Source organism: Staurois parvus, unplaced genomic scaffold, assembly GCF_062004578.1.
Source record: "Staurois parvus isolate SC_StPar_1 unplaced genomic scaffold, SC_StPar_1.0 ptg000781l, whole genome shotgun sequence".
Lineage (NCBI taxonomy): Eukaryota > Metazoa > Chordata > Amphibia > Anura > Ranidae > Staurois > Staurois parvus.
In genome coordinates this window covers 93,589-109,599 of record NW_028318577.1, presented here as the reverse complement: position 1 = coordinate 109,599, position 16,011 = coordinate 93,589, and the positions used below count along the sequence as shown (strand labels likewise).

The 16,011-nt window shown below is 41.5% G+C and overlaps 1 protein-coding gene across 2 annotated transcripts in view; it reads left to right on the top strand.

The window, feature by feature from the left end:
* Window positions 1-16,011, top strand: part of IRAG1 (inositol 1,4,5-triphosphate receptor associated 1) — a 177,945-nt gene that overhangs the window by 138,219 nt on the left and 23,715 nt on the right. For both annotated transcript variants that reach the window (XM_089654615.1, XM_089654614.1), the window contains exons 11-15: window positions 4,111-4,141; window positions 6,287-6,427; window positions 8,217-8,348; window positions 8,423-8,564; window positions 12,614-12,663. In XM_089654615.1, coding sequence (XP_089510741.1) covers window positions 4,111-4,141; window positions 6,287-6,427; window positions 8,217-8,348; window positions 8,423-8,564; window positions 12,614-12,663 — 496 coding nt within the window. The remainder of the gene's footprint in view (window positions 1-4,110; window positions 4,142-6,286; window positions 6,428-8,216; window positions 8,349-8,422; window positions 8,565-12,613; window positions 12,664-16,011) is intronic.

The following is a 16,011-nucleotide window of genomic DNA, read 5'->3' as shown; positions in this document are numbered from 1 at the left end:
ACTCGGGTACTGCCTGAGGGCCCGGGGTCAGTAGGGGGCCCCATGAGATGCCCCTGGTACCTTTTTCATAGGTTTTTTTGAGTTTGTGCAAGGACACAGGGGGCCCATGATCCCTTATTGCCCGGGGACCCCATAAGTTGTCAGTCCACCTCTGCGCTGGAGTGTTATTTATACAGTATGTATTGAGTGGTATGGACCCAGCCTTACAGATGAGCACTACAAAGAATTCCTCAGATGTAAAACTCCCCACTTACAGTTATTTCTGCTTCTTAGAGTATTTTGGACCTCTCTAAGAAGGTACTGCATCTCCCGCAGGGACTAACCTTTATGCCCGATTTCACCTCAGGGAAGCGGGATCTTACCTACATGCTCTGGTAGTGCCCAAAATTATTTCACTGCTGAAAAATTGCCTTTGTTGCCAAACATTTTGCTTTTAGTCTAAATTGTTCTCCTGAGCCAAAGATGGTTGTCCTGGCTATCTTGGACATCCCCTTGAAGACCCTCATCTAGAGCTAGTAGTAGCTAGGATCCTACACTTGGCCAGAAAAACTATAACACAACACTTGTTATCCCCCCCAACCCCGTACAATGCATGCCTGTATGGATAGACAAGGTGAATTCTATCCTATACTCAAGCTTAACTTATACTCTCAAAAAATATGAGATTCTTGGACCTTCCCCATGAAGACCCTCACCTGGAAATAGCAGTAACCAGGATCCTATACTTGATTGAAAAAAACTGTAGCAGAACACTGGTTATAAGAACCTACAATATGTGCCTGGATAGACCAGATGGATTCTATCTAAAACTTAGAGAGCTTAAATTATACTCAGAGAGGGAGCATTCAAAATTGGAGATTTTTGATACTTCCCTGTGAGGACCATGTAGCAGTAATTTGGATACTATACCTGCTCAGAAAAACTATAGAAAAATATGGGTTATCCCCGCAAAGCCCCTGCCTGGTTAGACCAGATGGATTTTGTTTTACATACAGAAACTTTAGCTCATACCAGTAGAAGGAGCAATTCAAAAATGTAAGAAGATTCCTGGACCTTCTCCATGAAGACCCTCACCTGGAACTAGCAGTAACCAGGATTCTATACTTGATTGGAAAAAACTGTAGCAGAACGCTGGTTATAAGAACCTACAATATGTGCCTGGATAGACAAGATGAATTCTATCTATAACTTAGAAAGCTTAAATTATGCTCAGAGAGGGAGTATTCAAAATTGGAGATTTTTGATACTTCCCTGTGAGGACCATCACCTATATGTGGCAGTAATTTGGATACTATACCTGCTCAGAAAAACTATAACAAAATATGGGTTATCCCCGCAAAGCCCCTGCCTGGTTAGACCAGATGGATTTTGTTTTACATACAGAAACGTTAGCTCATACTAGTAGAAGGAGCATTCAAAAATGTAAGAAGATTCTTGGACCTTCTCCATGAAGACCCTCACTTGGAACTAGCAGTAACCAGGATTCTATACTTGATTGGAAAAAACTGTAGCAGAACACTGCTTATAAGAACCTACAATATGTGCCTGGATAGACAAGATGAATTCCATCTATAACTTAGAAAGCTTAAATTATGCTCAGAGAGGGAGTATTCAAAATTGGAGATTTTTGATACTTCCCTGTGAGGACCATCACCTATATGTAGCAGTAATTTGGATACTATACCTGCTCAGAAAAACTATAACAAAATATGGGTTATCCCCGCAAAGCCCCTGCCTGGTTAGACCAGATGGATTTTGTTCTACATATAGAAACTTTAGCTCATACTAGTAGAAGGAGCATTCAAAAATGTAAGAAGATTCTTGGACCTTCTCCATGAAGACCCTCACCTGGAACTAGCAGTAACCAGGATTCTATACTTGATTGGAAAAAACTGTAGCAGAACACTGCTTATAAGAACCTACAATATGTGCCTGGATAGACAAGATGAATTCTATCTAAAACTTAGAGAGCTTAAATTATACTCAGAGAGGGAGCATTCAAAATTGGAGATTTTTGATACTTCCCTGTGAGGACCATGTAGCAGTAATTTGGATACTATACCTGCTCAGAAAAACTATAGAAAAATATGGGTTATCCCCGCAAAGCCCCTGCCTGGTTAGACCAGATGGATTTTGTTTTACATACAGAAACTTTAGCTCATACCAGTAGAAGGAGCAATTCAAAAATGTAAGAAGATTCCTGGACCTTCTCCATGAAGACCCTCACCTGGAACTAGCAGTAACCAGGATTCTATACTTGATTGGAAAAAACTGTAGCAGAACGCTGGTTATAAGAACCTACAATATGTGCCTGGATAGACAAGATGAATTCTATCTATAACTTAGAAAGCTTAAATTATGCTCAGAGAGGGAGTATTCAAAATTGGAGATTTTTGATACTTCCCTGTGAGGACCATCACCTATATGTGGCAGTAATTTGGATACTATACCTGCTCAGAAAAACTATAACAAAATATGGGTTATCCCCGCAAAGCCCCTGCCTGGTTAGACCAGATGGATTTTGTTTTACATACAGAAACGTTAGCTCATACTAGTAGAAGGAGCATTCAAAAATGTAAGAAGATTCTTGGACCTTCTCCATGAAGACCCTCACTTGGAACTAGCAGTAACCAGGATTCTATACTTGATTGGAAAAAACTGTAGCAGAACACTGCTTATAAGAACCTACAATATGTGCCTGGATAGACAAGATGAATTCCATCTATAACTTAGAAAGCTTAAATTATGCTCAGAGAGGGAGTATTCAAAATTGGAGATTTTTGATACTTCCCTGTGAGGACCATCACCTATATGTAGCAGTAATTTGGATACTATACCTGCTCAGAAAAACTATAACAAAATATGGGTTATCCCCGCAAAGCCCCTGCCTGGTTAGACCAGATGGATTTTGTTCTACATATAGAAACTTTAGCTCATACTAGTAGAAGGAGCATTCAAAAATGTAAGAAGATTCTTGGACCTTCTCCATGAAGACCCTCACCTGGAACTAGCAGTAACCAGGATTCTATACTTGATTGGAAAAAACTGTAGCAGAACACTGCTTATAAGAACCTACAATATGTGCCTGGATAGACAAGATGAATTCTATCTAAAACTTAGAGAGCTTAAATTATACTCAGAGAGGGAGCATTCAAAATTGGAGATTTTTGATACTTCCCTGTGAGGACCATCACCTATATGTAGCAGTAATTTGGATACTATACCTCAGAAAAACTCAGCTCAGCTATAGCTCAGAAAAACTATAACAAAATATGGGTTATCCCCGCAAAGCCCCTACCTGGTTAGACCAGATGGATTGTATTCTACATATAGAAACTTTAGCTCATACTAGTAGAAGGAGCATTCAAAAATGTAAGAAGATTCTTGGACCTTCTCCATGAAGACCCTCATCTGGAACTAACAGGAACTAGGATCCTATGCTAGGCCAGAAAAATTATAGAACAAAACTGGTTATCCCACTAAGCTCTTGACATGGACCTGGATAGACCAAATGCCCAAAAACATCAACCGCTTTTGTTTTACATTTGAAGAGTATATTATTAAACGTATCATTTACATTATCAAGCTGTGTTCTGTTATCCTGAACTTCATGGTTGTGTTCAGGGGCAGACTGACAACTCATGGGGCCCCCTGGCAATACGGGATCATGGGGCCCCTGTGTCCTTGCCTACACTCAAAAAAGCCTATAAAAAAGTTACCAGGGGCATTTCATGGGGCCCCCTACTGAGTGCCCGAGTGCTCGAATGGTCAGTCCGCCCCTGGTTGTGTTGGAAGTCCAAGCTTGACTAGTCTATGGTAAGACATTTAACGACGCAATCCACATTGTTCATGTACTGTAAGCTACATTGTTTTGTTCTGTACTTGCTGTTTTTTTTTTTTCTTGTAAAACAAACTGTGGAAAAACTGAAGAACATTTCCTTTTTTTTCCAATAAAAACTACCTGATAATAATAAAGTGAGCAGAGCCTCCCCCAGTAATCTGATATCACTCTTCCTCTTATCTCATTCACTTTCCTCTATGTCCCCATCTCCCTGACATCTCCATACATTCTGCTAAATTGATATCAAATATTATGTGTTTCCATTGCAGTGCTCCGCCACTGACTGAGAAGGAAGTTGAGGTGAGTCACATGCTGAAGATTTGCTGAAAAATTTACAATGGTGCATTATTGCAATGTATAGAAGTTGATGCACAGCTATGAAATCACCCTTTAGTCCGGCTACCTATGCTCTCAGAAATCACGGGATGTATGTTTTAGTGTCATCTGTACATTTACATAAAATTTGTCATACAAACTTCCCACAGTCAGCGCACCATGTAAATCAGGCTTACGGCGGTAGATTATGTTCTGTAGTTACTCTATTTAATGGTTCAGCACTGTTATCCTGACATCTTTCATGCCCTGGGGCCTAAAGAGGGAGGAGATCCTAGGGAGGACCTCTTCAGGGGTTTGCTGCCTATTCATGTACCAATGAACAGATGGCGTGTCAAGAGCTGCAGCTTTTGAATGGTGGCACACTCTCCTGGCTATGAAGTGTGGAATGGGTGTGAACCATCCCACTTGGAAGAAAAATATATTTGAAATGTATTTAAAAATATTCTTCCCAAATATATTGACATATATTTGAAATACTACATTGACCGTATTCAATATATTTCAAAATATATTTCAATACATATATATATATATATATATATATATATATATATATATATATATATATATATATATATTGCATGTTGAAATGCGTTTTTTATATATTACAAATATGACAATTATTTTTAAAAATATATATTTAATAAATCTATTCTTCAGATTTTTTTGAACATATAAAAAAGTCATTTTAAAATATATTTTTACATATATTTGTAAATGCATTCCAAAAATTAAGATTAAACGTATATTTGAACATGTATTTTGAATTTTTTTTTCATATATTTTGTATTAAAAACGCATTTCAACATACAGTATATGTGTGTGTGTGTGTGTGTGTGTGTATATATATATACTGTGTGTATATATATATATATATATATATATATATATATATATATATATATATATATATAATTTATTTATTTTTTTATTTTTTTACATATATTTGTACATGCTTTCAACAAATGTAGATTAAATGTATTTTTAAAGACATGCAGTATATTTGAAAACTTTTTTTTCGAAATGTTTATATATATATATATATATATATATATATATATATATATATATATATACACACACTGCATGTCGAAATGCTTTTTTTATATATTACAAAATATATATGAAAAATATAATTTTTGAACATATAAAAAGTAATTTTAACATATATTTGTAAATGCATTAAAAACATGTAGATTAAATGTATTTTTAGACATACAGTATATCTGAAAATGTATTTTTCATATATGTTGTATATATGAATATATATACTGTATATTGGAATGTGTTTTAATACAACATATAAGAAAAATATTTTGAAAAATACATTTTCAAATATACTGCATGTCTTTAAAAATACATTTAATCTAAATTTTTTTAATACATGTACAAATATATGTAAAAAAAAAAAACAAAAACAAAAAATATATATATATACATAAACTGTATGTTGAAATGCGTTTTTAATACAAAATATATGAAAAATATTTTTAAAAATACATTTTCAAATATACGTTTAATCTTCATTTTTGGAATGCATTTACAAATATATGTAAAAATATATGTTAAAATTACTGTTTTATATGTTCAAAAAAATCTGAAGAATAGATTTATTAAATATATATTTTTAAAAATAATTTTCATATATTTTCTGATATATAAAAACCGCATTTCAACATGCACACACGTGTGTGTGTGTGTGTGTATATATATATATATATGTGTGTGTGTGTATTGAAATATATTTTGAAATATATTGAATATGCCCAAAATTGCAGTATTTCAAATATATGTCAATATATTTGAGAAGAATATTTTTAAAATATATTTAAAATATATTTTTCTTCCATGTGGGGTCTCCCTTTAAGTACTCCAAATTGATTTCCCTTTGCCCTAAAACAACATCTATTCTCCATCATATTTTAGATATCCCGCCTTAAACTAAACAATGATAGAGATATAGGAAGAATACCTGGTAAAAGAGTGATCATTTTATTCACTTCCCCTTTGACCATGCCAGGGATGTTTCCGTATTTGTGCCTCACCTGTCCCAAAGGCACCGGAAATCCCACCAAAAATGATATTTTGCCATTCCGTGTGTCTACACAGAACGTGTTTGTCCAGCTCTCCCTGGCCTTTCGGAATGACAGTTACACTCTGGAGTCTCGGCTCAATCAAGCTGAAAGGGAACGCAACCTGACCGAGGAAAACAACGAGAAGGAACTTGAGAACTTCAGGACGGCCGTCATGGTAAGCAGATGAACGAGGGTGCCAAAATAAAACAAATTATTTATTAAAGGAATCACCCACAAAAACATTTAGAGAAGGTTACACCCTTGAAAACCACCAAAACCACCAAAACCACCTGAACCACGCCTTTCAATGGTGGTTGCCAAAATAGTGAAGTTGCATCTGAAATGTTCTCGATTTCCTCCCTAGAACCTTTATTGTCATTTCCGGAAGCACTGCTTGATGGACATATACCGGTATCTGATCTACTTTAGTTTCAAGCTTTATTAACTGACAATAGCCGAAAATTGTTATCTTCGGTGTCAGTGCCCTGCCCACATGCCCACCTACATATTGTTTTTAGATTTTTAATTGTTAGTCAAAGGAACTTATGAATCTTTTTCAAAGGATAAGTTCACCTTTCACCATATTTAGGGTGGAACATGTTACTGTATCACCGCCCCCCCGCCACGATCCTCATTTGTGACAGTGAGTGGGGGATCTTCCCTGCTCAGCCACTTCATTCATTCATTCACCATTTACCATTAAATCCCTGTAATGTGTGGTTTAAATTTGTTCTTGGTGGATACAAGTGGTGAAGGGGGGATATGGTAGTAGTGGCAGGCTCCCTCTACAGAAAAAACCCTTCATGTTTCCGGAGAACAAAAGATTGGACTAGACCAGTGGACTCCAAACTGCGGCCATGGGACCAAATTTGGCCCTTCGCTTGCCTTTGTATGGCCCTTGAGGCATTGTTCTTGCCACTGACATCAACAGTGGGGCATAATTCCTGCCAAGACACCAACAATAGGGTACTATCCCTTCCAATGACACCCAATGATGGAGCATAATTCCTGCCAAGACACCAACAATAGGGTACTATCCCTTCCACTGACATCAACAGTGAGGCATAATTCCTGCCAAGACACCAAAAATAGGGTACTATCCCTTCCAATGACACCCAACGATGGAGCATAATTCCTGCCAAGACACCAACAATAGGGTACTATCCCTTCCACTGACACCAACGATGGAGCATATTTCCTGCCAAGACACCAACAATAGGGTACTATTCCTTCCACTGACACCAATGATGGAGCATAATTCCTGCCAAGGCACCAACAATAGGGTACTATCCCTTCCACTGACACCAACGATGGAGCATATTTCCTGCCAAGACACTAATAGGGTACTATTCCTTCCACTGACATCAACAGTGGGGCATAATTCCTGCCAAGACACCAACAATAGGGTATTATTCCTTCCACTGACACCAACGATGGGGCATAATTCCCTCAACTGACAACAAAAAATGAGGCACTATTACTCCCACTGACACCAACTATTTTTTCCCCATAATACCAAAGTTTGAGCATTGTGTTCTCCCACTGGGCACAGTCTGCCCCCCCCCCCCCTTAAAGGAGCCCTTAGCTTGAAGAACAGTAAACTGGCCCTTTTTCTAGAAAGTTTGGAAACCCCTGGACTAGATGGTGAAATCTTAGCTCCGATCAGGGATGGACTGACCATTCGTGCACTCGGGCACTGCCCTAGGGCCCATGGTCAGTAGGGCGCCCCATGAGATGCCCATAGTACCTTTCATAGGCTTTTTTGGGTGTGGGTGAGGACACGGGCCCCATGATCCCCTATTGCCCAGGGGCCCCATGAGTTGTCAGTCTGCCCCTGGCTCAGATTGTCCTAGATTGGATGTCTAGATGGATTAGATTGTATATACTGTATTACGTTTGAAATATCTATCATTGGAAAAGCTTTTAGTTTTGTCATCAACATATAACACGCCTGTTCCCATTAGTCTTCAGTGTCCCTATGGCAGAACAGTGAACATCGAGAAGCCTTTCAGAAGCTGCTAGAAGACATCGCTGTCCTTCACCGCCTCACCATTAGGCTCTCTAGCCGGGCCGAGATGGTTGGTGCTGTGCGACAGGTAAAGGCACTAAAAGCTGAACATCCGATGGTGCTATCACTCTCAGCCTTCTAATATCTTCTTCCTGTTTCCAGGAAAAGCGTATGTCAAAAGCCACGGAGGTGATGATGCAATATGTAGAGAATTTGAAGAGGACCTACGAGAAGGACCATGCAGAGTTAATGGAATTTAAAAAACTGGCCAATCAGAATTCCAGTCGGAATTACAGCGGAAGTGGTAAATGGCGTATTGTTGCGTGTCAACTAAGCAGAGTCTTCCTTCCCTTCTACTATTATTATGCAGGATTTATATTGCGCCAACAGTTTGCGCAGCGCTTTACAAAATGAAGGCAGACATTACAGTTACAATACAATTTGGTACAAGAGGAAACAGAGGACCCTGATCCTGGGAGCTTACAATCTAGGAGGAAGGGTCAAGTGATACAAAAGGTATTAGCTGTGGGGGGATGAGCTGATAGAGGAAATAAATGGCGGTTTACTAGATAGAAGCAGGATAGACTTCTTTAAAGAGAGAGGTTTTCAGGGATCGTCTAAAGGTGGATAGATTAGGAGACATCTGGACAGATTGGGGTAGGGAGTTCCATAGGATGGGAGAAGCTCGGGAGAAGTCCTGGAGGTGAGCATGGGAGGAGGTGACACGGGAACTACAGAGCAGAAGGTCTTGAGAAGATCGAAGAGAGCGGTTTGGTTGATATTTTGAGACCAGGTTGGTGATGTAGCTGGAGGCAGAGTTGTGGTTGGCTTTGTAAGTTGTTGTTACTAGAAAAATGTAAAAGGGATGAGAGTGCCACAAATCAAATGTAAGTCCAGTAATTCTATATTGTACATAATAAGAGGTTACAAAAGACAGCCAGTGCATGTTTGAGAGCTCAAAACTCCCCTCCTACAAGCTCTCATTCCTTCTATAATCTTAAGACTACTCCAAGGGCCCTCCCAGGGATACCATGGTTGTCAGTGCTGCCTATGAAATTTGGATTTTAAGCCCCATCTTTTTTTCCTTCTTCTAGATAAGCTTAGAAAATAAAAGGAAGAATCCTATTGGCTGGACAACATTTCTTTTGTGTTACATATAGTTACATAGTTAGTCTGGCTGAAAAAAGACAAAAGTCCATCCAGTTCAACCATTAAAAAAAAATAAAAAGTTATAATCCTACACTCACAGTTGATCCAGAGGAAAGCAAAAAAAAAAAAAAAAACTCAGCAAAGCACGATCCAATTTGCTCCTGCTGGGAAAATAATTCCTTTCTGATCCCCCGAGAGGCAATCGGAAGTATCGAGTTATATTCTGTGTATCAGACTTGTTAATAAAGGAGGATTATGTGTTTACCCACAGTGTCTGAGCCAGGGGCGGACTGACCATTTGGAAACTCGGGCACTGCCCAAGGGCCCGGGGTCAGTAGGGGGCCCCATGAAATGCCCCTGGTACCTTTTTCATAGGCTTTTTTGAGTTTGGGCAAGGACACGGGCCCCATGATCCCCTATTGCCTGGGGGCCCCATGAGTCCACCCCTGTCCGAGACCCTACAGTTTTCTACATTAGAGAGAGTTTGGTATATTTAGGTTTTCTATCTAATAGGGAACTACACTATATTGCCAAAAAAATTGTGAACACTTGACCATTACCTACTCACTGGCCACTTTATTAGGTACACCTTGGTAGTGCCAAGAAAATATCCCCCATACCATGACACCACCACCACCAGCCTGAACCATTGATACAAGGCAGGATGGATCCACCACACCATGACACCACCACCACCAGCCTGAACCATTGATACAAGGCAGGATGGATACACCACACCATGACACCACCACCACCAGCCTGAACCGTTGATACAAGGCAGGATGGATCCACCACACCATGACACCACCACCACCAGCCTGAGCTGTTGATGCAAAGCAGGATGGATCCACCACACCATGACACCACCACCACCAGCCTGAACCGTTGATACAAGGCAGGATGGATACACCACACCATGACACCACCACCACCAGCCTGAACCGTTGATACAAGGCAGGATGGATCCACCACACCATGACACCACCACCACCAGCCTGAGCTGTTGATGCAAAGCAGGATGGATCAATGCTTTCAGGTTGTTTGCTCCAAATTCTTACCCTACCATTTGAATGGCACAGATGCTATGCCCATAATGAGGGCCTGCCACCATCCCTGCTGGAATTTTACTTATTTTATATTGTGTATTATTATATTTAGGTAACAGGAAGAGCTGGAACACACAAAGTTGGTCAGGAGAAAACAAAACTCTCAGGTGGCCAGGATAAGAGGTGGGAAATATGGCGGGGAAATCTCATTGTTGGAGCGCCCAAGACTTAGAAGAAGCCAGGGACTTACACAGCCTACTGATAACTAGAATATAACTTTTTGCTAGATCGTCCCTGTGACATTTACACTCACTGGCCACTTTATTAGGTACACCTGCTGAGTGGTAACACAAAATCAGCCAATCACACGGCAGCAACTCAATGAATTTAGGCATCTATACGTGGTGAAGATGACTTGCTGAAGTTCAAAGCGAGCATCAGAATGGGGGGGAAAGGGGATTTAATTGACTTTGAAAGTGGCATGGTTGTTGGTGCCAGACTGGCTTGTCTGAGTATTTCAAACACTGCTGATCTACTGGGATTTTCAGGCACAACCATCTCTATGGAAATTGAGACTCATCAGACCAGGCAACGTTTTTCCAATCTTCTATTGTCCAATTTTGGTGAGCCTGTGTGAATTGTAGCCTCCGTTTCCTGTTCTTAGCTGACAGGAGTGGCAACCGATGTGGACTTCTGCTGCTGTAGCCCATCTGCTTCAAGGTTCGTCCTGTTGTACGTTCACTGATGTGCATACCTTGGTTGTAACGAGTGGTTATTTGAGTTACTGTTCCCTTTCTATCATCTCCAACCAGTCTGCCCATTCTCCTCTGACCTCTGACATCAATAATGCATTTTCCTCCACACAACTGCCACTCACTGGATATTTTCTCTTTTTCAGACCATTCTCTGTAAACCCTAGAGATGGTTGTGTGTGAAAATCCCAGTAGATCAGCAGTTTTTGAAATACTCAGACCAGCCCATCTGGCACAAACAACCATGCCAAAGTCACTTAAATCCCCATTCTGATGCTTGGTTTGAATGCATTGAATTGCTGCTACATGATTGGTTGATTAGAAATTTGTGTTACCAAGCATCTGAACAGGTGTACCTAATAAGATTGTCCATGTCTGTGGGAATGTATGGCCATTCAGCAAAAAGAACATTTCTAAAGTCAGGCATTCATGTTGGATGAGAAGACCTAACTCACAAGGCCGTTCTGTACAGGACACTCAAGTTCCTCCACGTCAAACTGGTCAAACCATGTCTTTCTGACCCTGGCTTTGTGAACCCGGGGCACAAGGCATGTTGGAACCAGGGGCAGACTGACAACTCATGGGGCCCCCTGGTAATAGGGGATCATGGGGCCCCTGTGTCCTTGCCCATACCCAAAAAAGCCTATGAAAAAGCCAATGAAAGGTACCAGGAGCATCTCATGGGGCCCCCTACTGACCCCGGACTCTCGGGTAGTGCCCGAGTGCTTGAATGGTCAGTCCGCCCCTGGTTGGAACAGAAAAGGGTCTTCACCAAACTGTTCCCTTAAGGTTGGAAGCACAAAATTGTCTACACCTTTGTATGCTGTAGTATTAATAGTACCCATCACTGGTAACACCTGAGTAGGTTTGTGGTTAGGTGTCCAAAAACATTTGACCACATACTGTACAAAGCCCTAGGATATTTTACCTGGCCAATGCAAGGAATCTTAAAGATCTACTGTAAATGCAACTTAATGGTAATTACCTTGAAGGGTCAGTCCACCTAGAAATACTATTTCAGTGTTTGGTAGATTATATAGAGTTACACCCCTGGCAATTTCTTCTGTACCTTGGGCACTCTATTGTTGACCTTTGTTCCTGGCTCTGCACACCCATTGTACCCATTATGGGGGAATCCCAACATCCCTGTTGGAATTTTTAAATGTATTTTATGCTGTGGAGATTGTAATGGGAGGAGCTTGAACACAAAGGTGGATGGGAGCACCCACAATTTCCGGGTGGATCAAAGGATTTATGACTCAGGAGATCCTCCTGATGTGTCATTAAAGACACCTCAAAGGCTGACTCAAATCAACAAGCTCTACCTATAAATAAAATATCACTTTTGGGTGGGAAGACCCTTCAATGAAAAAAAAGATGACCATTTCTTTTCCTTTCACTTACAGATGATGGTGTTCCACGCTCTTCTCGTTCAATGTCATTGACCATTGGCAAGGTAAGATAATAAATGTGGTAACCAGCAAAGAATACTCAAGGTATAAAAAGTCAAATAAGAACACCAGACCAAGGATCTAAGAATCCAAAAACCTTTATTGCTAATGTTAATTCATAAAAAAGCCAATGCGTTTCGGTTGTTCAGAGACCACCCCCTCCCCCTCTTCAGGGCTACACAACAAATATAATTGTACTTGTAACAATACAAAATTCTATGTTAATTAAATCACAATAAAATCAATTGTACCCATGCTGTATAATACAAAATGTGCCCAATAAATCATGACTATTGCACCAGAGATAGGCTTGTCCACTCCCCATTACCACCATGACCATTCCGTACAACCCCCCCTTTCCCCTTAACCAATTATACTTACAAAACACATGACACCAATTTTGGAGTAAATGGCCAACATGGCCTTTTATTAACAACACAAATTTAAATACACCAACCATTCCTTATAACAGAAACCCAAAGAATTGTTGTTGGTCTTCGAAGGCACCCCCAAACAATCCGAAATGCACCTGCGGACAACCATATACACTAGGCCTCCAGCCGCAACCAACCAGCTCGGAGACAACCATACCGTCCGCAGTGCAGCACCACCGCCTTCCAGTTAAACCTTGGTTAACTGGGAATGTCCCCGGGCATCCCATACCACCGATGGGTCCCACACCATTGTTTTACCTTCCAAGATAAGAACCGCCTCCAAAGACCAACAACCGCCCAGGAACCAACATAACCCCCCTTTACCTGGAGGGACCCAATACTCACCAAAAACAGGGAGGGCGGGAGGGAAGCTCTCACTCCTGACATCCAGCTCCAACTGACGCCCCCTCACTGAAACCCCCCACCCTAAGGTGCAGGAAACCCCACCTACTCTCAACCTTCCACCAACCAAATACCCCCACTATCAAAACAAACCCCTTGGATCTGCCTTAACCCTTTCTGTTCCTCCTTCCCCACTCTGGGCCTAGTCATGTATGCCCTGCGCCATTTCTTCTTTCTTTTTTGCTACGGGCATTTCTTGATAATCAGAAAAACTTTAATAGGTTTGTTATTATATCATTCATTCCAAAATCTTTAGTTATGTGAATGATTTAAGTATTCATAAAACTAGAAAGAAACAGATTGCAATAAGAATAGGATAGAAAACTGGTATAAAATAACAGACTATCAAATTTAAAAAAGGGCAATGAACAAATGGAATATGGATACCATTCATCCCTGTTTCCCTGGAACAGTCCCCGTTTTAAGGTGTCTGTCTCTTCAAAATGTGTCCCCGGCCACCCAGTTATGTAGTATACACATTGTACTGTGCAGGGCCAATCCACCAGTAGCACTACACCGGTTCCAGACCAAAGTGAAGCCACTGGAGCTGTTTGAGCTATTTCGTCTGGAAACCTTTCCTAACTAGGCAGGCCTATCTTGGTGCCTCTTCTTTGAAATCTGTTTGTCTTTACATTTTGAATGTCTGCCTCTTGTCCCAAAAGCCTCTGGCAATTGTATGAGGATGGTAAAAATGGGGGGTGTGATTTTGTGGGCATGGCTTCAAAAATGGGTGTAATTTTGGGGGTGTGGTTGAAAGTGTGTGCTGTCAGTAAGGTGTCTCTGGATTTTGATTTGCTTAATATGGAAAAGGAATTTTTTAGAGGCGTTTGAAGACCGTAAAAATGGGGGGTGCGATTTTGTGGGAATGGCTTCAAAAATGGGTGTAATTGTGGGGGTGTGGTTGAAAGTGTGTGCTGTCAGTAAGGTGTCCAGGGAATCTGATTTGCTTAATATGGAAAAGGAATTTTTTAGAGGCTGAATAGCAGCCTGGTGGCATAGTCAGAGGGAAAACGAATTTTGGTCAGGGCTGAGGGGCTCTGCAGACCAGCTCTCTGGAACTTCCCCCTGATCTAGAGACTTGGAGAAGTCTCTAGAATTTATTGAGCGGGGGTGAGGAGGAGCTGGTCTGCACTTTCAAGAGATCCTGGCCAATCCCAAAGCAGGAGGCTTGGCATGGGGTCAGGACAACCCTTAAGAGTGACCGAGTCTGCCCAGCAACAGGAGAGTTTGTGTGGAAGATAGAGTGAGCAGGACCATGCATGGAGCCTGGAAGGGGGTCCAGGAGAGGAGCCTACTCGCAGGCAGAGGAGCTGGAAGGGGGGTCTCTCAGCATCCTCGTCCCCTGAGAGAGGACAGCCTTGGAAGCAGGGAAGGAGCCAGCCTAGCGTAAGGCCTGAAGGCAGCCACCAACCCACAAGCTTGCAGGAGAGACTGAGTGAGTAACCCCACACCCCTTGGGCCAGATAAGGAGAAAGGGCATTCGGGTGGGAAAACTTACTAGCCCCCAGCTGGGACTGCTTTCATTTAAAGCGGCCGCTTCTGGGACCTCTTGGCCAGTGATTCCCTCAGGCAGCTGGGTGAAGAGGAGATTTCATCTGAGGTCTGAGGAGGTACACAAGGAGAGGCTGGATAGCTCTCCAAGAATAGACAACCTTTCTGACTACTTGTACATAGTTCCAGGAAGTTGTTCCTTGGGCATCCCATGTGTCCCTCATCCACATGGGGGACCCAAAACTCAGCGACTCCTAAGGGGGTAGTACTACAACAACAAAAACCAAGTTGTACATGGAGCAAATCCTTCCCTTACAGATGCACCTTTTGGGGGTACTCTCCACAAAAACCAATGGCCCCTTATCTCCATCTATCCTGCTATTTGAAGGATGGGTTGAAAATGACAATAATGCCCCCCCTAGCGTTCCCTTCCGCTGCTCCAGCTGGACTCTGTATGTGGAGTTCAGCTAGAGAAAGAGACCATGCACTGCACATGCTCAGAGTTTTACCGGCTCAGAGTGGCCACTACAGAAAACATTATTTCTCTGGGATTTCTTAGTGAGCTCCCTGAATTCCTGGGTTTGAACAGATGCTATGCCCATAGTGAGGGTCTGCCACCATCCCTGCTGGAATTATATTTATTTTATATTGTGTATTATTATATTTAGGTAACAGGAAGAGCTGGAACACACAAACGTGGTCAGAAGCAGGGGTGGACTGACAACTCATGGGGCCCCTGTGTCCTTGCCCAAACTCAAAAAAGCCTATAAAAAAGATACCAGGGGCATCTCATGGTGCCCCCTACTGACCCCGGGCCCTCGGGCAGTGCCCGAGTTTACAAATGGTCAGTCCGCCCCTGGTCAGGAGCAAACAAAACTCTCAGGTGGCCAGGATAAGAGGTGGGAAATATGGCGGGGAAATCTCATTGTTGGAGCACCCAAGACTTAGAAGAAGCCAGGGACTTACACAGCCTACTGATAACTAGAATATAACTTTTTCTAGATCGTCCCTGTGACATTTACACTC